The sequence below is a fragment of the Branchiostoma floridae genome, chromosome 1 (genome assembly GCF_000003815.2).
Source record: "Branchiostoma floridae strain S238N-H82 chromosome 1, Bfl_VNyyK, whole genome shotgun sequence".
In the NCBI taxonomy this organism is placed as follows: domain Eukaryota; kingdom Metazoa; phylum Chordata; class Leptocardii; order Amphioxiformes; family Branchiostomatidae; genus Branchiostoma; species Branchiostoma floridae.
Genome location: NC_049979.1, coordinates 12,760,613 through 12,784,009, shown reverse-complemented (window position 1 = coordinate 12,784,009; position 23,397 = coordinate 12,760,613). Strand labels below are relative to the sequence as shown.

The window sequence follows — 23,397 nt, the reverse complement described above, 5'->3', positions numbered from 1 at the left end:
CTCCAGCGTCTGCCATCTCTTGTTGCATCTGAGCACCTGCACTTCTGGCTGATATCGCTAGGGAGTTCTGTGCTGGAGAGGAACAGCTTTCCCACATACATCCAGACCAACCTCAACACAAAGGCACAGTTAGCCTGGCTCAAGCCTGTGGGCACTATCAAAAAGGAACTACTGCTTTGAAGGTAACATCATTATCATGGATCCCAAAACTTCCTTTTGCTGTACCGTATACTTGAATTTGACTAGTTTGCACTGCTACAGCATACTGATGCATTTGTTATCAGTAATATTTTACTGTGTTAGAGAACACATATGAAGGAGATTGCCAGGACAAAATTATGTGGACCAGGCCATGGCATATGTTATTTGTTATAAACAAAATGGTTTAACCAGACCCATTAATCGGAGCCATAAACTACCCGTTTCTTATACAACTATTGGGAGAAACCATGGAACACTACCCTATTGTTATAGTTGGAACTACAGACATGCATCCTTTGCACAACTCCTCTTGTCCTGCAGGCATCCGTGACCCCCACCTTCCCGCTGGAGTTTCAGACCCAGTTCACCCAGCTGCGGGCGGAGCTGCTGCAGGCACATGCCAACCTCCTGGCTGCCTGCACCACCCTGCAGACCTGTCCTCCTCCCGCCATTGCCACAGCAATGGCCAACGTGTCTGGGAAAGAGATACAGAGAACTGGAAGAATAGGGACTCAGGTACACCTCTCTTAGCCTTTGAATTGAACTGTTCCAATTTATGAGAGAGGCCACTTTCTTCCAAGATACCATGGTTCATGGTTACTTACTATTAGATTGCCTCTCTTCACGATTTGAATTTTCCATGTGTTCCCACCTGGACCTATGATGAATGTTCAAATGAACAATGTTTTGTTCTGTCTGTCTTCCACAGTTGCAGCAGTGTGTCGCCCAGTTCCGTATGTTATCAGCCAAATATGGTGATCTGCTGCAGGCTTCCTTTGATGCTGACCTCACAACACTGAAGAGCCTGACACAGTATCCTTTATCGTTTTGAAACAAGGATGACAATGAAAAATCATAAAGTGTGGAGAAGCAAGAAACGAACATGCAATGGCAAAAAAATAGCAATGTATGTCCCATGTAACAATTATGTCCAGTCCTACTTGGAGACAGTGTCTAAGGCATCCTGCTAAATTGTCATCTAGAGTATGGGTAGCTTTGCGGATAGCCATCACACATGTGGTACTTTTAATGTTTACTAGTATTACATGATTTACAGACAAAAGCAGATGTTTCTTTTCCTTATCATATGCACCAGCTTACAACAGGGTTGCCTCCTCATGGCCCATGTTGTGGACGTGCTGGTATTGCACAACCACCAGTATATGTAAGTTTGCTTTTAATTTCTAACATCAACCTGATTGACATTTTCTCACAAAATAGCTGTCTGTGTATTATTGATTGATGTTGCTGTACAGTTAGTTAACATGGTGTTGAACCTGCCCACAGTTCAGCAGATGTGTACAATATCCAGTGGGATGTACCAGACTTCAGTAGGGGGGAGTCTGGTGGGGAGGCCCTGCCACCTGTGTTCCAGGATGTACTGAAAATGGTGCAGAAAACCCTGGGGGAGGCCCAGGGCTCAGCCATCACACATGTGGTAACTTATTATTTTCACCTGGGGAGGGATATTTTGCTCCCTTTCTGATTCATGTATTCTTCTTATATTCACACAATTCTGATACTGTACTTGTTTTAGTTTTCAGCATGACTCATCTATTATCTGGTCCTTCTCTAGTATGCGATGGAAGTTGAATACATGTACATGTAGTATGCAAGCCACATTACTGGCTTTTGTTTTCCAGCAAGTCTCCAGTGTTTTCAAAGCTTCCTGTATGCTGCTCAGGGAACCCCTGCACTTCCCCAGGTACTTCTTCCAGGCACTACAGTCAACTCAAATCAAGGTTTGTTCACCTCTCTCTATGTTAAATTTTTTTCTGATTGGCAGTTTTACAATGTTCCTGTGACAATTTATCAATTTCTGACGTTTTGTACATCTTTTGACTGTTTACTTCTGCAGCTTGCCCTGTCCCCAAGTCAGAGAAGTGTGAACGACCCTGTTTTGGTCTCAACTGACACACAGCTAGCACTGAAAGTAGAGGGTGTGATTCAGCATGGGGCCAAACCGGGGCTGTTCAGGGCTGTCAACAAAGTCTGTCTGGATGTGTCATCCAGTTCTGACACCAAGATTCCACAGGAACAGAAGGTAATTCAAAATCTTTCATATATCAATTGTACATACTGGTATGTATCCAATATCCTTGGTTGATTTTTTTCTTTCTTCAGAGATTGCTTGTTGGCAGGGAGTTGAACTGTAGTAACCTTAAAAAAAGGTTTATCTTTATCAACAGAAATGTATACAATTAGAAAAATTGAAACAGACGGACAGAAAGAGTCTTATGTTGCATTTATTAAATGCCTGTGCTACAGGACAGTAAACTTCCAATGCTAAATATTTCATTGCAACTCAACATTGCCTTTAACTCTTCCAGGTCCGAGTGGACAACCTGAACAATGAGCTGCAGGAGCTGGTGGAACCACACAATGACTACTTCAGTGCACAGTTCCTTCTTCACTTCCCTTTCCCTGGGAACCACACTGTGTGTGCAGAGGCTTCTGTTATAGACACCTCTGGCCTTTCTTGGAAAACGGGGCCCAAAATGACCCTGCTGGTGAGATCTTTTGACCCTAATGCCCCCCAGCCCCCCAGGCACCAGCAGCCTCCACCCCCACCCCCAGCTCGGAGCAGTGCATCACGGTTCTGAACAGGATGCCTTGGCAAATAGAAGATCAATTGAACTGTGCAGCTCAGCTTTGTCAATAGAAAGAGCACTGTTCTACAGTGGTCATCAGAGACTAGGGTTCTGTGTACAGGCTACTCCAAGCTAGATACATGTAGTAATTTTTCACTACAGCATATTACCGAAAATGATGAAGCAGATACAGTCTAGCAGAGAAACATTATTCATACATATCGATTGAAAATCCTCATGTTGTAACATTTATGACACATGCACCTCATATTCGTTTATAGCTACACGTTGTATTGTATCCATGTGTACGCAATAAATGCTCATTATCAAAAGGTAGAAGATTTCATAGTTACAATAGCACTCGTGTGATTCATACTTTGGTGTATGATCCATTACCCATCCCCTCTTTTAGTCATCTTTTCTAATAATTCTATTCAGGCACATCTTTGGACATTGGATTAAGAGATCATGATTACATACATCATTAAATTGGAGTCACACTCCAATGTGTATAATGTGAATCATGTGAATTTTCCACACAACTCTTGCTTCAGGACTTGTAGGTTTGCTGCACAGGCATACTTTGGGGCTAAGCCATGTTCTCAATCTCAATCTGCAAAGGCATAGAATATAGAAGATGTTGATCACAATAAGATAAATGCTAGTTCAGCTCCAAATATGTTGGATTACAAAGATGTGCTGCAAATCAAATTTGCCAAGGAAGCAAACCATAGACTACAGGGCCACTAATTTCAAGCAGTTGCACTCACCTCTCCACCCTTGTCAGCAGGTTCATAGCCGAACACCCTGCCTAGGAAGTAGAACTCTCCATCCAGAGCCCTCCTCATGTTTTCTGCCTTCCTGAATCCATGCTGTTCATCTGGAAGAAAACACGAAATTCAGGTTCTCACTGTTCTGATTGGCGCTGTTCGGTGGTTATTGTACTAATACATTGAATTTAGGTTGATGTCATCCAATACTTAAAAGTTAGTATGGCCAGAAAACAAATCTTCATTTTAATCTTAGGGGAAGCACAACTGCTGAATGTTTGGCATTAATGCATGAATTATGGCATGAAAGCATCAGAGAAGGTGCAACTTTAAAGGTTTACCAGGGAAGAGTACAAAGGCACATGGGAGTCCCTTGTTCTTGACGGCTTCAAACATCATCTCTGCCTGGTTAGGAGGTACAATCTGTGGAGGACACAAACTAACTTTACCAACCTTGGACTTGTTACACACTGTAATGACACCATAATTATGTCGCTGCAAACACCCTATTCCCCTTCCAACCCAGCCTGATTGCTAATTGCCAATATCTGCATTGTCACATGTCCTGAGAAATTATTTTTAAGGAGATGCGAGGCCATTGTAATATTATCTCTTTGAGTGGTAAAATAGATACCATTGTTTGTAACCAACACATCCAAAATGATGATGATGATGTTTCGTAACCATACGTGACCGCAGATGTCCCTGTTCGAAGCAAAAGTATCCTTATCACCTTCTACTATGAAGTAGACCTCATGTTTGTCATACTTCAACCAACCTTGTCTTCCCCTCCCTGGAACAATGCGATAGGACAGCTCAGCTTGTCCACATGGTTGATGGGGGAGCGATCTCTGTAAGTGTCAATGCTCTCAGGATAGGGGCCAATCATAGTCGCAGAGTACCTTGCTTCAAACTTGTGGCCCTCCTCTTCCAAGACCACTAAATCCCCAATTCCATAATGGCTTACTCCTAGTTATTTAGTACAGTAGAGGTTACATTGTATGTGTCACAGTAGAGGCCTACAGTTGTCAGTCATTGTAAGATGTACTTCCCTGGTCTTACATACCTTATCCTCGCCTCCCTGGAACAATGCAATAGAACAGCTCAGCTTGTCCACATGGTTGATGGGAGAACGTTCCTTGTATGTGCTCTCCATCTCAGGGTATGCACCAATAATGGTGTCCAGATATCTGCTCTCAAACTTGTGAGTGTCCTTTGCTAGGGCCTCTAAGTCTCCAACACCATAATGGCTTACACCTAATATGATAGAAGTTTTGCGCATGGTTGTCATCGTGTCAAGAATGACAACCAGCCTTCATGGTTCAAAGACCGACAGAAAAAAGCATTTGGTGAGAAATATGATATTTTCATAATGAGTGACAACAGCTGTCAATGACATGGTATCAAGGCCAGGGAAAATACTCATGCTTATGAATGACAACCGACCTGATGCATGCAATTTACAATTACAATAAGGTAGTGCAACATAATAACAAACAAATCACTAAAATTGTCAGCACTTAAATTGTCTACTAGAACAGATAACAAAAATCAATTTTTAGAAAAGCAAATGAAAGGATAGACTGCAGTGTGTATGAACTATTTTGGACAAACACGGTGTTCATAAGATTGGCCAGGTGAGACAAACACTTCTACCTAGATTTTCATGCATGTTGTTTTTACTAATGCGACACTGTCAGAGTGTTAACCGGTAAGACAATCAAGAAGCAAGTCCCTACCAGCATGGAAGATATCCCTGAAGGCCAAGGCTGCCAGAGTGGTGTACCCCCCTGCTGACCCTCCATCGATGGCCAGTCTCTTCCTGTCCACCTTGCCCTTGTCTGCCAGATACAGGGCTCCATGGCAGCAGTCATCCACATCATGGATTCCCCAGCTGGCAACAGAACCACAGCATGATAAATCAGGAGCACCAGGTACATGCCATTTTTTCCATGACTCACAAGAGCCTGTTGTAACATGTAACATTTGGTTTAGCCCCCTCACATGTATAGGTCACCTTGTGTAAGCAAAGGCCCATAGGATTATATGGAAGGTAAATGGCTTTTTAACAACAGGAATCGAATCATTGTTTAAAATCAGACATCTTTTTCATTCTCCCCCCGTCCTAATAATGTTAAGGTTACTGTACTTCAGCCTGAGCTTGTTCCTGTATGTCTTGCCATAGCCAGTGCTGCCCCTGTAGTTGACATCCAGCAACCCGACCCCACGACTGGTGAAGTACTGTATGTTGAGGTTGAGGGTGCTGGAACAGGAGGATGTTGGGCCGCCATGAGCGCGTACCAGCAGTGGGGGCAGGGTTCCCTCTGGCGCTGTGAAGTCCTTGTTCTTGGGTGGGTAGAAGTAGGCATGTGCTGTGTCTCCCCCTGCAGTGGGGAATGTGATCTCCTCTGGAATGCTGAAGTACCCTGTGTCCACAGGCATGTCCTTCGTACTTTTCACAGTGTCGGCCTACAGTGTTTGACAGCAAGCTTAGCAATTAAACGCTTACAATAACTCAACAATGAGACATGAAATGACAAAATAACATTTAGGATATAATGTCACACTTGAAGGTACTCAGTTCAGTTCAGATCATCCTCTTTTGGGAGGTGACACCAGTGTCTCCACTACTAGTATTTAAAACATGCAATGGTAAAGAACCATTGTTTTGAACAACAATTCATACAGTTCTGAAGTTACTCCAGTTTAATCATTAATGTTAATACAGAGGATTATGATATAACATACCAACCTTAGAAGTAGCATAGTTAACCCTGATGACACTGGGGAACTGTGTGGGGCTGCTGGCTATGCAGTAGGCACACCCCTTCCCACCCATCACCAAGTAGCTGTGGGTCTTGAACCCAGTGTCCACGTTCTTAAGGTGCTTTCCACTCCCCATCTCATAGAAGCCAAGCTCCTACCAATTCAGGGAATAACCATGGCTTGTTGGTGAGTTAAAGTATAGCATAAAATGCATCAACAGTGCTCCTCATACAGCTGTGAAACACTCAAATGGATCAATCAGCTCTTTGTAATAATGCACATAGAGAAGCTGAAGAACATAAAACTAACACACATACCATGCCATAGGCAGTAACAATTACTCCGTTGTCAGGATCAAAGTCATATGGTGCATTTCCAAACTGCCAGTGTGGACCACCGATTTCCCTCTGCTGGGGTCCTATGGCAACATGGTCACCTGATGAGGTCACATGATACAGGTTCCACCAATCAGAGACATCACTGATGTAGTACAGCTCTCCACTGGGAGACCATCTTGGATACATGACGCTGATGTCATCCCCACCACACACCTATATATGACACACAATATCAGTTTATCTCTAACAGCTGTTATTGTTTCACAATTGTGATATTGAGATGCTATAGGGGGACTTCATGTACATTCTGTTACTTCATGTACATCTACAACAAATGGTAGTGCAAAAACACCAGAGCCACCTCTGGACTGCAGGCCTTACAGCACCATGATTTCAGCACCATGGAAAGGCCAACAAGTCAACTAACAGCAGATGAGCATGGTGACCAACCTTGTGTGCTTCCCTGACCCCCTTCCCATCAGGCTGCATGTCAGCCTGCCAAATCTCAGTGGAGTCCCAAGGCTGGAGAGAACACAGCACACCAACATCATTAATTACATCAACTTTGCTTGTTGGCAGTTTAATAACTTCATCTTTAACATGCACAGTCTGCAATAAACAAATGTGCCTGACTATTTGTCTGGACTCAACATGGTGACATCATCATATATGAGTATGCAGACTACACAATTACACAACTGTGGACTGCAGAAGTACAGAACAGACCATGTTGGGATGGTTCCATTGAGTCCAGCAGATCTTCTTGCCGTCAGGTGACACACGGGGAGAAGCATAGAAGTCTGACCCTGAGGCCTGCGGGGAAAAGGTCACAACCATCAGCCATGCCCAAATTTAGGATAAGTCAGGCTCAATGAGACTGCGGACTTAACTTTTGTACAATGTTATGTCAAGCCAGTCCTTTCAGAGTGACTGAAAACAAGCCAAGATCTATACTGAGTATCCTCTAACACCCTAACAGACAAACTATATGTAATCACAAGGAAGTATGTTTCATTGTTATATCATATGCAATGTTGTATCTATTTCCAAGGCGGTTAACATTGCTAGTATTGAACACATATCATTCCATAGCAGTCCTGTCCATGGTACTGACTTATCAGTTTGATACTAACATTACATGTTTCCATTTTCCCTTTGTTTTCTGACATTTGCTTACCCTTAGATAAAACCACATACACACATAACTTTTTTCAGACAGTATAAATGTACTCATATGTATCTGCCTCACCAACACAAACTGTTCCTGTGTGTCAGGATGGATGGCCACAACTGTGTTGGCTGCTTCCTTGGCCTCGCCCCTGTTAACAACACTATGGTCCTCACGCACTGCTGTGATGATGTTCAGCTACAACAACAACAACAAGAATAAACAAAGGCAGATTGATAAAAAAGTAGTTTGCTCAAAGCTATGTGTAAATTCATTCCTCCAAAATAAACAAGCATTGATGATACAACAGCTTAGCCAGTTTAAACTTCTACTGGTTATGAATGCAAAGAATTTAATGCAAGTTAAGGTTAACCTCCTTGGATAAAGCAAAGATGATGACATTGACAATACCTTCTCACAGAAGTGTCCATCTGCAAACCTCCAGCCTGAGTCAGCAGGGGTGATGGCTTCAGGAGCAGCATCAGGTGAGGTCTGCCTGTACAGACGCTGGTCCGTGAAGTTGGAGAAGTACACCACTCCATTGTGTGCAAACATGGCTCCTCCACCATACTCGTGTACACGGGTGCGTGCATTGAAGCCTTCTGGAGTCCACTCCGTAGGCTGGGAGTCTCCGTCCTTCGAACACACCACATAACGGCCACCTTCAGCGGGGCGCAGCTCAGACCAGTATACCCTGTCTGATGTAACACATCCAAGTAGAAGAAAGAAAATAAGAATTTAAAGAATTCACAGTATATACGCCTATGATATGTACTTTTTTTGACGAAAGACACTTCAGCTATAATACAAGATGGATTACCCCAAACTCAAACCTTGCCCAAACTCCTACCTAGCTCCAACCACTCTACTCTTGTCTACTCAAACCTGCAATTCTGCCCTTAATAGGGATGCACCAACATTAAAGAAATCGTGGCCACTACTTATTATTATTTTCCAAAGTGAAGTTTCAGTCAGGCGCAGACGTTAAAAGTTTCCCCTGAAAACTCTGCTTGACGTTAAAAGTTTCCCCTGAAAACTCTGCTTGAAGAATTGTAACTACTATCCCTCAACTGAAACCTCTGCTTGAAGAATTATAAGCCATGTCCCCAAAATTTTGCACCATGGTCTACCTCTGAAAGTGAAAGTGTTTCAATCAAGACCAACGCCCAAGATTGCACCTTGCACTTCCCCTTAATTTCAATCGATGTTGCAGTGCCTGCAGCCAAGTACACGGCATAAAACAGACGTGTGGATCACGACCTATGATAACATAACTAAAGTTCAGAAAATTTTAAGTTACCGGTCCGGAACGTAACAATCTTAAGAGTCATTGCACGAGAAAACCAGGCAGAGGCCGGAAGATGGGGGTCGGCCAAATCGACTCAAACTTTTTATGTGTGATAGGTATGTGGAACTATGAACAGCCATATAGTTAAAACCCTCCAGCTATTTTTCGTTATGGCGTTCTGGGACCCCCCTCAGGGACCCTCTAAAATCCAACAATTTATGCCTGAAATTTACTGAAATTTCGATGGCTATTCTGAAAAATCTGATTAAGGTACGAACAAAAATTTTACATTTCCATATAGCATGGATTCTTAAGTGTTACAGACCAAAAGTTGAAGATGGTACATTAAAGTTTAGAGGGTGTGCTAGGGGGTTACCTGAACCATTGAAAGCAGAATTTTTGTCACTGTAAATTTTAGTCATTTTTAAGGCGCAATAAAATCTATGCCCAGCGGGTCTGGTGAATGGTTTTAATGTTGATAGAGAGAGGAACATCTACTTATTCAAAAACAATCGTCGTCTAATTGGGCCATACATAACGTGAGCCGTGAGATGGGGGTCTTTATGGGGATTTTTCGGGTTTTGGTCTTTAGTAAATCGGGTGATTATATTACTCCGTGGGGGGTAAGTCATGGCGAATGTTTGCGAAGTTGTTTGTGAACCATGTATAAGTGTCAAAATATCATGATTAATTGGTAATATTAATTTGGACTCCATATGGGGGATTTGGGGATACTATAAAAGGCATTGTGCTGATTTTATACATTTTTACTGTTGTTTTTTAATCTTATTAAACTGGTATCTGTTCCTAAATTATTTGTACATACCAGCTATGTTGTGCACAATGAGAAGGCTCTACATGGGGGTTACCAGGACTCAACAAATGTGATACCATTTAATAGAAAGGGCACGTGGATGCGGATATACCTATATGTATGTTTAAAAAAATAGAACAAGACCACAGCGAAGGTCAAGATTAATGCTTTTGGGAATGGATAAGTGTACATTATACTTTTTTCATCAATACGGGTGCACTATAGGTACTGCTAAAGACAAACAGCATTACATAAATATGCCTGACTATTCATCATTCAGCATTATAAGGTCATGCTGATTAGGGAACTGATGCGAGTAGGCTAATAAAAAAAATTGCCAAAAAAATTTGCATCGATTATGGTGAGGTGGTATGGTCAGGAAAGCTGAACAAATGACAAAACACACAGAGTATGATATACCAAACAACGGATTCTTGATTTTCGTTCTTTCATATCTTCTCGTTCGACCTTGGAATTGACGTTGGCATTCTAAGTAATTAGTACACATTCACGTTTGCCGATGTGTTTGCAATATACGGCATATATTTGCTCATTTTGTAGCTGCTTTGTATGAATTACAGTACGGTTAAAATCTAAACGTTTCTTTTTTTCTGACAATGAAAAAAGCTTATAATTGATGTGCACACCACAAGCCAAAAACAAAGTCTTTGACGAATCCTTTACAAGGATCTACATGTATGTGCATGTGCCTACGATAGTTTCCAATACCTGTAGGAAAGGAAGTGTCATGTAGCCTATAACGGGCAGAAGAAAATGGCCTGACACAAGTTTTAGTTACTTTAGCTTTAATGATTCAAGGCCGTTGGTTATTGCCAGTTCAATCATGAAAAGATGAATGTAGTCAATGCTAGTATATAGTGTGTTTGCAGTGCCTGCCACTTGCATTCCTCTTCTATCCATCTAAATTTAGTTTATTGACTCCACGTTAGTGGCCACAAATTCTGTGCTTTCATGCTACCTCTGTGCTACTGAAAGACTTGTACAATATTGTAAGCTGCTTGGCTGTAATTTTTGTAATTTGTTACTTTAATTTATTCTTTCGTAGCGTAATTTTGACAAAAGTGCTATCACCACTAAAACAAAAGTGAACTGTCCTTTGCGTTTGATTTTGCGTCTCGACAGTTAACTTGATACTAAAGGGGTTCTACATGTAAAGGGTTTGTGATAGATTTGGTTTTTGGTTTGTCCTTATGGTAATGAATGTCTAGCAATTGATGTACAGCACTTTGTAACCTAAACTGTGCGCTATGGTATACCGAAATTGATAAAAAAAAGTACAATGTACATGTAGTCATCATTTAAATAGCCTTATTGAAATATGACATGATAAAGGCAAATTTTTCCGTGCATTCCGCTTGACCGGGGCTCACATCAGTTCCCTAAATTAGCATGACCTTATAGTGGTGAATGATGAATAGTCAGGCATACAAACCACCGATGTAATGTTGTTTGTCTATAGCAGTACCTATAATGCACCCGTATTGATGAAAAAAGTATAATGTACACTTATCCATTCCCAAAAGCATTAATCTTGACCTTCGCTGTGGTCTTGTTCTATTTTTTTTAAATATACATTAGGTATATCCGCATCCACGTGCCCTTTCTATTAAATGGTATCACATTTGTTGAGTCCTGGTAACCCCCATGTAGAGCCTTCTCATTGTGCACAACATAGCTGGTATGTACAAATAATTTAGGAACAGATACCAGTTTAATAACATTAAAAAGCAACAGTAAAAATGTATAAAATCAGCACAATGCCTTTTATGGTATCCCCAAATCCCCCATATGGAGCCCAAATTAATATTACCAATCAACCATGATATTTTGACACTTATGCATGGTTCACAAACAACTTCGCAAACATTCGCCACGACTTACCCCCCATGGAGTAATATAATCACCCGATTTACTAAAGACCAAAACCCGAAAAATCCCCATAAAGACCCCCCTCTCACGGCTCACGTTATGTATGGCCCAATTAGACGACGATTGTTTTTGAATAAGTAGATGTTCCTCTCTCTATCAACATTAAAACCATTCACCAGACCCGCTGGGCATAGATTTTATTGCGCCTTAAAAATGACTAAAATTTACAGTGACAAAAATTCTGCTTTCAATGGTTCAGGTAACCCCCTAGCACACCCTCTAAACTTTAATGTACCATCTTCAACTTTTGGTCTGTAACACTTAAGAATTCATGCTATATGAAAATGTAAAACTTTTGTTCGTATCTTGATCGGATTTTTCAAAATAGCCATCGAAATTTTAGTAATTTTCAGGCATAAATTGTTGGATTTTAGAGGGTCCCTGGGGGGGGTCCCAGAACGCCATAACGAAAAATAGCTGGAGGGTTTTAACTATATGGCTGTTCATAGTTCCACATACCTATCACACATAAAAAGTTTGAGTCGATTTGGCCGACCCCCATCTTCCGGCCTCTGCCTGGTTTTGCCTGGTTTTCTCGTGCAATGACTCTTAATTGCAACAGAAGCACCATGAAGCAAAGAAATTCCAACAAGATCAACGCAGTGAGATTTACCTAGATGTTTACCCGACTTGTCCACCTGTACGTCATACAGGCGGATGCCGCTCTCCGCCACCAGCGCGCTGGAGATGGGAGACTTCCACGAGCCGTATGGACTGCACGCCGCCATGGTGAGTTTCTACCGTCACGGACCACACTGTGGTCACGGACGGTCAGCTGTCGACTGGTCAGCTGACTAGGCTGTTCACGGCACAGAAATAAGGCGTGCCTTAATCAAGTACGAAAAGGTGTAAATACTTCACATGCCAATCTAGAAACTACTGATGTAATAATGAGATTTTGAAGCTGCATTTACTCCGTTAAGATACTTTTACAAACGTAAGTATACAACGCGATTTACAGGCGGTAGAATAAAAGCCATAGACAGCTCTTTTTAAGGTCAAAGGTAACGTAGATCAGAACGTGAGTACTTGGTAAGGTCGACTTGTGTTTTACTCCAAATGATGACATTGTACGTTTAATTTGAGATTTGATTAATGACATGTTCTATGTTATATAACGTTATTTTGTTTCATATGTGGAAAACATGTGCAATGGGACATGCATGTGTAGCAAATAGCATTGAGAAAGTAGATGCAGACTGAATCTGCTGAAATCATGGAGGTTTTAAGTTGGATCCTGATCCTGATTAGGGCGGAATCAGGACGACTCGGACCATTACTAACTCGGCCCATTGAAAATCTGGTCAACTCGGACCACCCCCCTAGTCAACTCGGACCACCCATGTACAAGTCGGACCAAATTACTTATCTTTTGAAAAAAAAAATTGACATTTCTTGGTACATTTGTACTAGTATTATAAAGATTGTCCCCAGCTGCTACTATTAGAACTTCAGAAGTCTCCTGGTCATACAGAGTGGCGGTCCTTTGATCTAGTATCATATGTGCCGCGGGCGCCGGCGATATCGAAACAAAGTGGACACGGTCGGCTTGAAAAAAAATTCTTGATTTTAATAGCAATTAATCTTCAACAAAAATGACTCATTCTCTGATCAATACCCACTTCTTATTTGTCTAAAGCTATTCCGAAGAGCAAGAAATGATAAAGTTTACTACTGTCCTCTCTTAGAAGCACCTCACATATATCCACGTGTCCACACACACTGCGTATTTCGGGGTCAATGACCTAATGTGCGCCGCATGGAATGCCCAAGGAGGTTATGCCGAAAAGTTCCGATGAATTACACAACCCAATCAATCCAACCTACAGTTTTCTCATTTCAGAGTATGTACATATAAAACTAGTGTTGGGATTGCATTTTCGAAAAAAAAAATCAATGAAATAGCTGTGGGGGGATGGTCCGAGTTGTCCCGGCAGATGGGCCGAGTTGACTGGTCCGAGTTGGTAATGGTCCGAGTCGTCCGACATTCGATTAGGGCTGGGTACCGGTACAGAAAATTCAGGTCCGGTTCAGGTCCAAAGGATCAGGTCCAGGTCCGGACCTGAACCTGGACCTGATTCAGTATGACTCATACCAATGGTCCATTTCACTACCAAGAAATCTATTTGGTTGAGTATTAGACTTACACTGGCGTTTTAAAACACTACAACGCTAACTGCACCTGTGCGATTGACTGTAAACCTTGGTAGAATTTACTATAAACTCTACTCTACTTCACTCTTGTCATTTTCTTCCAACTGCAAGCGCCAAAACGTGTGAATGCCTGATAAAATGATATGTTAATTTTTTTTTCGGTCCAACATCCGGTCCACCTAATTTTTTCAGGTCCGGTTTTTCTGGACCGGTCCAATAAGAAAAACCGGTTTTGTACCGGTACGCTGTACCGATACCCAGCCCTAATCCTGATGTATTCCTGTATGCAACATTTGTCACTCTTTGTTGCTCAAGAAGGTTTTAACCTCCTTGGTTATCTCAAGGAGATTATTGGTTATCTGTATTGCAGGCCATTATTATAAAAGCAGTTACTCAAGCAACTGGATATGGTGTCACTGACAAAAAACAATGAATGTTGTTTGAAACGTCTGACCGTTTCCAATATTATTTCCAGGTACCCTTTAACCCCTATTAATTAACGACCAGTTGTCATGCTTTGTCCATTTACATCGATCTAACAGGAAGTACTGAACGAGCACCATGTTCCATCGCCTGGCCTCGGTGCTGAGTGTAAGAGCTGCAGAAGCTGACAGCCCCCCAGCTGCAGATGAAGGTACCAGAGACCCTCCCGAGGCCCCCCCTCAGCCGTACAGGAGAGTCCCCCGGGACCCCGCCATGCTGAGTCAGTACCCGCCCACCAGGATCCCCTGGCTGGTCGACTCACAGGAAGACATCGGGCTGGGGAAACGGGGCAGGCTGCAGACGTATCTCGGGGAGTGTCAATCTTGCAGGTACAGTTCAGATTTGATAATATCACAGTTAACATCCATATTCACCTCTGTAAAAAAAGGAGGTTAAATATGTTATGCTTGATATACATGTGTACCATATTTTTCAATGAATGTAAATCCATTATTTAAGTAATGTTAAATATTCCATTGCCATTGCAGTCTAGCAGGAAACCAATCTGTGAAAGTCCAAATGCAAACTTTGTTGCAAAATGCCCTGATATACACTTGACAGTTTTAATTATGACGTTCTTACACCAAATTGTTTATTTTGTTCTGACAGGTGGGTCTCAGGCCTGTCGTTTATTGGTGCAGGGGTTTATGTCTACATGAGCAGCAGAGCCCGTATACGCTACACTCGCAAAACCGGACCTCTCATCAAGATCTTCTTTGCTTTGTGTGAGTTATGAGAATACTTATGTTGAGAGACTCATAAATATCAGAAAGTGCATGTATGTTCATTGAGAATTGGAAAAGTCAAAGCCCAAACCCATAAAGACAAACATAGAGACTTGGTAAAATTGTAATAAGTTAGTAACTTAGAGTCCATTCCAAGACACCATGAGGGTTTTTAGGCGATATTTATAATTAGTCTGAATTATTTTGAATAAAAGAATATCTGAGCCACAATAATTCAATTATTTTCAAAAAATTGACTAAGAAAATACTCATTTATTTGAATTTCTTTGAATATTTTAGAAACATTTTTAAAGTAACTGTACAAAACTACCTTTATTCAGAATAATTGTGAAACCTCTCTGTGATTATTTCACATTTACAAATATTTACAAAAAATGGTAAACCTGGCCAAATGGTAAAATTGGTTTATTGCCCCCATAAAAGTAAGCCCTATTGTTGCATCTGTATATTTTTAGATTTCACTGCTGGGCACTGGTGGATCCTTTGTGGTGGGCCATTGTTGCACGGCACCCAACCATACTTTGCAAGGATGTGTGAATTGCTATATTCTCAGCCCACCGAACCATTTACAAAAAATGGTAGAAAATGGCAAATAATGGTAGAATGCTGTTATCATTATTTAGAAACCATTAGAAGTATCCAATTCCACACCATGAATATTTCCAAAGTTTTACAGGACCAGGGAAATATTTATAAAGTTGAAACAGTGTTAAAAATATTTCTAAAGTATCAAATGTCCTAGACATATAATTACAAAACTTAAAAATCAATTCTAAACAATGGCAACAAACATCCGCATGGTGTCTTGGAATGGACTCTAGTTTCTTTTTGAATTCAGATGAACCTTTTAAGTAATTGATTGTTGGTGATTAATTTATTGTGGCCTGTACTGTTTTGAAACATTGTAAATGTGGTGTTTATTTTGCAGGTCTGGGTGTTGCTGGTATCACCATCATTGTGGACCCACAGAAGCAGATCCAGGATGACTGGTTGAGGAGGTATGAGGAACGGCAGCGCAGACTCAGACTGAGAGAGGAACACGCCATGGCCAAGTTGGAGAAGGAGGAGGCAGTAATTACTGATGAGAGCTGGCAGAAAAAAAGTGTTCTCTGAGACTGTTCAAGTGCAAAACATTTCAACAGCTGTGCCTAAAAGTAGTCACCCCAGCAACTGGAAATAATATTGGAAACGGTCAGACGTTTCAAACAACATTCATTGTTTTTTGTCAGTGACTCCATATCCAATTGCTTGAGTAACTGATTTTTGCTGTATCTTATTACCTGGATGTCTAATCTTCATTGACGTATTTCAACAGATGCTACATCACAGGGCAGCTTATTTTATTTCATCCGACTACAGAAGTCTTCCATAATAGAGGTCCTTTCAGCCAATAAGTAAAAACATATTAATTCTTCCTTCTCGTGATTAAATTGTATGTGCAAAATTGTACTATTGGTAGAAGTTAACAACGTTTTGTAAATGGGCTGCTTTGCCATCATGTCGCTTGGCTTACCTGTAAGGTATACTGCTGATGAGCATGTGTAGCAAATGAGATTTTACTAATAAAGTCTTCAAGGAAGGCTTTCCTGGCTTTACACTGCTTCACTTTGACTTAAACCTTTATTGACAATGAGACAAGACTGTTGTATCTTGAAATATGTTTTTTGATTTGAAAGTAAAATATAACTGTCTCTAATTGCTACTTGTGGAATGTATGTACAGATACCTGTAGTTAATTGTTACTTTGTGAAATCAAAGAGGTTAAAGAGACATTGATGATATACATGTATGTCAAATTACAGATAAGTTCCTTTGAACAGGCAAGCTGTAGCATTAAAGTCAAGAATACAAAACAATTTGTACAGGATTTAGAAAGTGATGATGATTCATAAAGTATGATGTCATGCATTGCTGGTATGCAGGATGACCGTGTCATTTGTTTTGCTGCTGACATGATATCAAGGCTTGATATTGTTCAGTTTATTGTATTTTATGTCATATACTTGGGCCGCGATAACGTAAAAAGCTGTATCACACATGCTTTGAAGTTTTATCACACAGGCTTCCATCAAACACTTTGAACGTACTCTGCCCATGCCGTGTGCGGCGCAGTCGAAAATTTGAATGCTTGTTTCGGACGTTGGAACATTGCTGTTGTAACAATTTGTTTGAGGACACCAAATTTTTGCAACTTCTGTCACATTTCGCATGAAAACATGTGTTTTAACAAGTGGGTATGACATAAATAAAATGCAATACAGTGTATTCCACATCCCCCTCGGCCCAGCCCTCCCGTGGGTCGGGTCGCCCTCCAGCAGTCGGGTGATCCGATCCGCAGTCGGGCTGGAACCTCGGGTGATGAGGAATACACCGTGTTGTATTCTACATGTACATGTTGTGAACGGTAACGCTAGTTCACCTTTATCCATTGGGTAACCTATATTCGTTGCTTTTAATAACAGGGTATTTGGGGATATCACGTTGATGAACATTAGTTTCAAATTGCAATATTTTCAGGATATTACAGTTTAAAACTATCACCCGCCGACTTTATGTGCCTAAATACACTGTTTTTAGAAAGCAATGGATATATGTTACCCAACGGATAAAGGTGAACTAGCGTTACATGATGAACATTAAGAGGTCTGTTGGAATAGCCTGTATTTCTGCATTTGATTTCATGTTAGACTTTGTTGCTTGGATATCTTGGAGAAATGTGTAAGAGGTGAATACTGAACAAATGCCATAGCCAAAGCTCCATCTATAAACGTTTAACGTTAATGTTATATGTTTACAATTGGTAACGTTAACACTGAGTGAGCTGATAGTTCGGTTAACAAAACTTTATCATACGGGTTTAATTGAACCTCTTTGGTTTAACCATAATGATAAGTGTGGTCTTTTCTGTCCTATTGCTAGTGTGATCTAGAATCATTATGGCATGTGGGCAATGTCTGTGGGAGCTCGACGGGTTGAGTGATAGTGTAAGGGCGACCCCTTGGGATTATTGTTAGTACTGCAAATCCGGAGCGTACAACCCTGACCCCTGACCTTGGAAGTTTTTATTCAGTCAGCTGGGTGACAGATGCAGTGTCCTGTGTCTACAGCCATCGCATAGCTTCGCGCACGAGGAGAGTATGAAAGGCATTCGTGCTGGCTTAGATACCGGTCCGGTCCGGTGCCGTCTCAGACTGATAAGCAGTATTCTTCTTGTCCGGACCCGTTTGAAGTAACCCGCTCGTACAGTAAGTTGAGTTGAGTGGGAGGGGGGCAGTAGCCCAGTATTCACCGTGTAAGAAGGTTAACCCTATTTTGTAACGCTATTCAATGACAAGATATAGTCTCCGTGTGCTTGCGATCTCGTCCTTTGTATTGTGATACAATGCTGCTGAAATGGTTGCATGTCTTGATTCCCGATATAACGTTAATTTTGTTAGAAGGAACTCATGATTTAAGAAACACCATCGTGAATACTGCAGACATGCTTGTGATCCGATTGTAGTTTTGTGAGTTATCAGTGCTCTGCTTGTGGTCAGAAAGGACATGAATGTAACTCAGGACATGAATTTTAGTCTTAATATTTACTAAGGCAGAAAGTTATAACGTTATTTGTATTAACATCAAAATGTTGCTTGTTACAGTACTGTAACGTTAACATATTTAGAATGGGATCAAATTTTCTATGTAAATGTGCAATGTTGGTCTTAATACATAGAATTTATATTCAAAACTCATTTTGGGCAGAAATCAAAGTCAAGGGCAAAGAGGACAATTTCTGTTCTTGTTGACCCTGACTATTTATATACCTGTTATGTTAGATAGATATAACTACATGTGATGATGGACTGTTTCAGGATGGACACAGAGTTTGTGCTGTTGCATGATCGCCGGGATTTGACCCAGTCCTGTGTTGAACTGCTCAACAGTGAGTGGCCCAGGAGCCAGGCACTCAGGTACCAGCCAGATGTACATGGATTTTCAATTGCTTTGTTTCACACTATAACGTTGGATTTTTAAAAGGATGCAGTGGAGTACGTGGAGCAAGCTCAAGTTTTTGTTAATCAAAGAGAAGGGGGAGATTATGGAAGGAATTGAAAAGAATGAAGTTCAAATTGCTGTATTGTTATTGATAACATAATCGCAGCAGCTCTTGATTCTCTCTTACTCGTTATCAGCTGTCATTAACCTGTACTACAAAGCTGACCGGTGTCTGCCCCATCTTTCTTTAGGGAGCGGAATCTGGAAAAGTCCAGTAATGACCTGCCATGTAGTATTGTCATGTTGGAGAGAACCAGATCAGGCAAGGAGAAAGTTGTGGGCTACTGTAAGATCAGCAGGGTGCTGGGCATGGCAGACAGTGTGGTGGTAGAGTCAGGTAAGAAGGGATTCCCAGTGATAGAACGCATTCTGAAGACCTCAAGTTGAATAGTCCTGTTAGGAATATTTTCACTGGGCAATGACAGTGTACAAGGAAAAAGAAAGCAATAATATGTTGATAATTTGGTTGCCATTATATTCCATATTTTCATTTTGCTTCTAAAGCTGACCTCTTGACTGTGTTATCTTCCCTCCCAAGTGTGAGCTACTAGGTAACACTCTATAAAAGAATTGAAAGACTTATGAAAGGGTTTGCTATTCTTTGATCTGGACCAGACAGTTATCAGAGCTTACACAGGCCAACGTGTCAAAGGCTGAGGTTAGCTGTAAGAAGATTTAGCTGTGGAGGCTCAGCAAAGTCTTATGTTAAAGTCACAAAATGTACACTTATTTACATATCCCCTTAAGATATCATAATGACCATCCTTGAGAGTACTCACTGTGGTGTTCCATGTTTACATCCTAGTTGTGGTGTCTATAGAGAACAGAGGGCGTGGTCTGGGGAGGAGACTGATGGAGAACATGGAGGAGATAGCTCACAGGTGGGTGAGGCTGCAATGCTCTGGGTGGGGATACAGAATTATATGGTACAGTACTTGAAAGACGTATCTCATTGTAGAATCAGGATGTACCTTGTTGTTTAAACAGCCCATATTCCAATGCAGATGGAACTCATACAAACATGAAACATTGTATAATGGTCCCGAGCAAGAAGGCTCCACGTGTTCTGCTACATGGACTTACAAGCTTTTTCTAAAAACATTTTGTGACCATTAAGCCAGATGGCCACACCCATATCACATGTTGAATATACTGACATGCGGGTCAGCAGCTGTTTCTGACTGACAACTGGAGTCTTTATGTAGAAACAACAAAATCAGCAGGCTCAAATCAGTAAATGTATCTATACATACAGTATAACAGTTTCATGCATCCACTTGTGTCTGCCTGTCATTCCCTATTGACAAATGTGATAATGAAAATATCTTTTTCCCCTGCCAGATTTGGGTTCAAGAGGGTGTACCTGTCCACCCATGACAAACAGGGCTTTTATGAGCATTTAGGATACAACTACAGCAAGTCTGTGTCAGCTGTCAAACCCTGCTCGGTCAAGATCAATGAACGTCTGGTAAGATCTGTTCGTACTTTGAGATGTGTGGTTATCACTTCAGGTTCAATGTTCTTTATCATCTCTTCATGGAGTGAGCTAAGATTTGTAGACAGTAGATTTTTTCTCTGTTCAATGTCCTGTACTGTAGTCATGAAGATGAATAGAATAGTTCAAATGCAAAGATGCACTTTACTTCCACTGTATGTTGATGCCATTAGCACCTTTTCAAAATTCACCATATTCTGCCATGTTGCTTAATTCAAAGGTAGGTCTGCAAGTGATCAGTACCAAAGGCTGCTTTATTACAATATTACTAAATATAGTATAAGAACTTGTTAAGACAAGTATGTCCTCCAGTCTTACTGGTAATCATGTGTCTGACTTCAATCTTTTGTACCCCTGAGCAGCTGAAGAAGCTTGATGCCAGTGTTCTACCCAACTTCAACAGGACTACCATGGACTTGCAGCTAAACGGTCCAGCTGTGAACAGTTCTGGAGCAAAGAACGATGATGTATTTTTTGAGGACTCTGTCAATGGACAAATCAGGAACAATTTGACTCATCCTCTTAGCAATTGTATGAAGGACATGTCTCTATCTGCTGCTCAAACATCCCCTTCCTCTGAAATCATACCCCCTCCTCCGCCACCCCCTGGACACATACCCCCTCCTCCACCACCCCCTGGACACATACCCCCTCCTCCACCACCCCCTGGAAATATACCCCCTCCTCCACCACCCCCTGGACACATACCCCCTCCTCCACCACCCCCTGGACACATACCTCCTCCACCTCCACCGCCTGGATACATTCCGCCACCGCCCCCATCAAACATACCCCCTCCACCTTCACAATATATCCCTCCCTTAGAAAGCATACCACGGCCAGCCCCTCCAAGTGCCCCTGGCTACTTGTCCAGTACTCGCCAGTCTAGGCCCCCAGCCCCATCTGGCATCTTCCCCAAGTACAGAAGGTTTCCCAGCGTGGAACAGAAAACAGACTGGATGATGAAGGTCCTACCAGACACCAGCTGACACAAAACTACACACTGCAGAACTTCTGACTGACTAGGATTTTTAAGGAGATTCTGAAGACAGATGAGACAGTGGTGTTAGAAGTTTTGTTTTATTCATGATATCTATGGCAGTCATGACAATATGGCAAGAGAATGTAGTCCCATTCAAAAAGACAGCTAGATACAGGGATGGTACTGTAGGCCTCGTAGATCATGTACATGTAGCAGTAGTTCCTTTCATTCCAAATCTGATGTTTACAGCTACTAATTAGATAACATATTTATGATCATGCATTGTTATGATACTGTTCCTTTTTTTATATATCTTAATAACGGTTACATGTATAGTTCTTAATACAGTCATAGCCTACACTTGAATGATCATGTGTGAAATTTATATTGTTAAATTGGCTCTACTAACAGTCCAAATATCTTGACCTGCTGTATGACAGGAATACATAAACGTCTTTTTTAACCTCCTTAATAAAAGGCAGCCAATTATTTTTCTCTTGTATGACATATGATTTATTCAGGACCATTGACTGTGGCATGTTTTCTATACAGTCTTAACCAGCTAGGAATGAAGACAACTGACTTACAACAAAACTCAGCTTAAGGACTATCTATTCAGTGTGATTTGCTTCCCTTTCTCTAACCATTCTCTCTAGGTTATATAGTTGATCATCCTGTTTGTCTGGCGCTTCAGTTCTCATGAACTCAGCTAGTTTGTACACATACTCAGAGTTCCTCCCTGCACACCCTGAACTCTGCACTATCTGGTGTGACATGTCTTCTAGCGAGGCAGGGCCCAGGTAGTGTGGGTTGTTCTCGTTCTTCACACTGACATGAACCATCACACCAAAGGGCTGGGTGGAGGGGTCCACTGGATAGAAGGGCACAGACTCCTTGTGGTAGATATTTTCTCTGAAGGCCAAATGCTCCAGAATACCGTCCAGATTTTTCTCAGGAAGTTGGTAAGCAACTCCCCATACACAATCCTTTAGAGAAAAAACAAAAAGTAGCGACTGTTGCTTAGTCAATGCTTAACTTTATCAAAGATACAGATGCTGCATAACCCTATAACCATTACAACCTTAGTGCCAATCAGTTACTAGTACCTTAGCAGGCTGAAGATTAAACATGATGGAGTAATAAATCATGCATACATTTGACTAAAGTAGTGTAAGATAATGTAACATTACACAAACATTTCATATTTGAATACCGTCGTCTCTGAGCTGTCATTTTCCCAAGCTACGAATGATGACAAACATTTCATATTGATTCACATAAGATATAGAGCCCAAAGCCCCACCCACTCCCTCAAAACGTAGTAATTCAAAATAAAGACATAGAAATGCAATGACTGACTTGCATAGACTTTCTCATTGATCGAACTGCTAATTGCCATGTTATCATTGGATGAACTGCCTTAAACTGTACTGGATAATCAGGATCAGTTAATTGCATTACCTCTGGGTCCTTTACCAGTGTCACCACCCTTCCTGGCTGAAAGAAAAGGCACAAAAGTTTAATAGTGTATTTTTTTCTGATTTAATACATGATAACATCATGGTATCCAGACCAGCAACCAGCTACGACGTACAGACGTTGAGTGTAACATA

At 41.3% G+C, this 23,397-nt stretch overlaps 4 protein-coding genes across 5 annotated transcripts in view; 3 read left to right on the top strand and 1 right to left on the bottom strand.

Annotated features, from left to right (window-relative positions):
- The window catches only part of LOC118428399 (integrator complex subunit 7-like), an 8,797-nt gene extending 5,648 nt beyond the window's left edge, over positions 1-3,149 (top strand). Inside the window, exons 14-21 of the mRNA XM_035838444.1 lie at positions 34-182; positions 523-717; positions 911-1,014; positions 1,298-1,366; positions 1,489-1,639; positions 1,845-1,943; positions 2,060-2,245; positions 2,532-3,149. Of these exons, the coding sequence (XP_035694337.1) occupies positions 34-182; positions 523-717; positions 911-1,014; positions 1,298-1,366; positions 1,489-1,639; positions 1,845-1,943; positions 2,060-2,245; positions 2,532-2,804 (1,226 nt within the window). The 3' untranslated portion in view covers positions 2,805-3,149. The remainder of the gene's footprint in view (positions 1-33; positions 183-522; positions 718-910; positions 1,015-1,297; positions 1,367-1,488; positions 1,640-1,844; positions 1,944-2,059; positions 2,246-2,531) is intronic.
- Positions 2,430-12,637, bottom strand: LOC118416558. 2 transcript variants are annotated; one of them, XM_035821702.1, is made up of 13 exons: positions 12,500-12,637; positions 8,246-8,532; positions 7,916-8,032; positions 7,393-7,479; positions 7,117-7,188; positions 6,646-6,879; positions 6,315-6,482; positions 5,712-6,031; positions 5,302-5,456; positions 4,629-4,819; positions 3,904-3,985; positions 3,563-3,672; positions 2,430-3,405 (listed from the first exon to the last, which is right to left on the bottom strand). In XM_035821702.1, the coding sequence occupies exons 1-13, from the start codon at positions 12,612-12,614 to the stop codon at positions 3,382-3,384; spliced, it is 1,962 nt and encodes a 653-aa protein (XP_035677595.1). In that variant the 5' UTR covers positions 12,615-12,637; the 3' UTR covers positions 2,430-3,381. The 2 variants fall into 2 exon arrangements, with proteins under 2 accessions (XP_035677595.1, XP_035677603.1); XM_035821710.1 differs by lacking the exon at positions 4,629-4,819 and adding an exon at positions 4,341-4,531.
- A 233-nt stretch (positions 12,638-12,870) lies between these two features.
- LOC118418486 (protein diaphanous homolog 1-like) lies at positions 12,871-22,279 on the top strand. The gene is made up of 10 exons (XM_035824437.1): positions 12,871-12,956; positions 14,583-14,852; positions 15,133-15,248; positions 16,198-17,666; positions 17,881-18,514; positions 19,124-19,222; positions 19,499-19,644; positions 20,113-20,188; positions 20,649-20,775; positions 21,165-22,279. The coding sequence occupies exons 6-10, from the start codon at positions 19,125-19,127 to the stop codon at positions 21,789-21,791; spliced, it is 1,074 nt and encodes a 357-aa protein (XP_035680330.1). The 5' UTR covers positions 12,871-12,956; positions 14,583-14,852; positions 15,133-15,248; positions 16,198-17,666; positions 17,881-18,514; position 19,124; the 3' UTR covers positions 21,792-22,279.
- A 279-nt stretch (positions 22,280-22,558) lies between these two features.
- Positions 22,559-23,397, top strand: part of LOC118428387 (protein unc-79 homolog) — a 20,689-nt gene continuing 19,850 nt past the window's right edge. The window contains exon 1 of the mRNA XM_035838433.1: positions 22,559-22,584. Within this exon, the coding sequence (XP_035694326.1) occupies positions 22,559-22,584 (26 nt within the window). The remainder of the gene's footprint in view (positions 22,585-23,397) is intronic.

Coding starts and splice junctions, on each gene's coding strand:
- LOC118418486 (XM_035824437.1), top strand. CDS start 19,125: ATGGACACAGAGTTTGTGCTGTTGCATGATCGCCGGGATTTGACCCAG. Junction 19,223..19,498: donor CCCAGGAGCCAGGCACTCAG/GTACCAGCCAGA, acceptor ATCTTTCTTTAG/GGAGCGGAATCTGGAAAAGT. Junction 19,645..20,112: donor CAGTGTGGTGGTAGAGTCAG/GTAAGAAGGGAT, acceptor TTTACATCCTAG/TTGTGGTGTCTATAGAGAAC.
- LOC118416558 (XM_035821702.1), bottom strand. CDS start 12,614: ATGGCGGCGTGCAGTCCATACGGCTCGTGGAAGTCTCCCATCTCCAGC. Junction 4,820..5,301: donor CAGGGATATCTTCCATGCTG/GTAGGGACTTGC, acceptor CTATCATATTAG/GTGTAAGCCATTATGGTGTT. Junction 3,673..3,903: donor TGCCTTTGTACTCTTCCCTG/GTAAACCTTTAA, acceptor GTTTTCTTCCAG/ATGAACAGCATGGATTCAGG.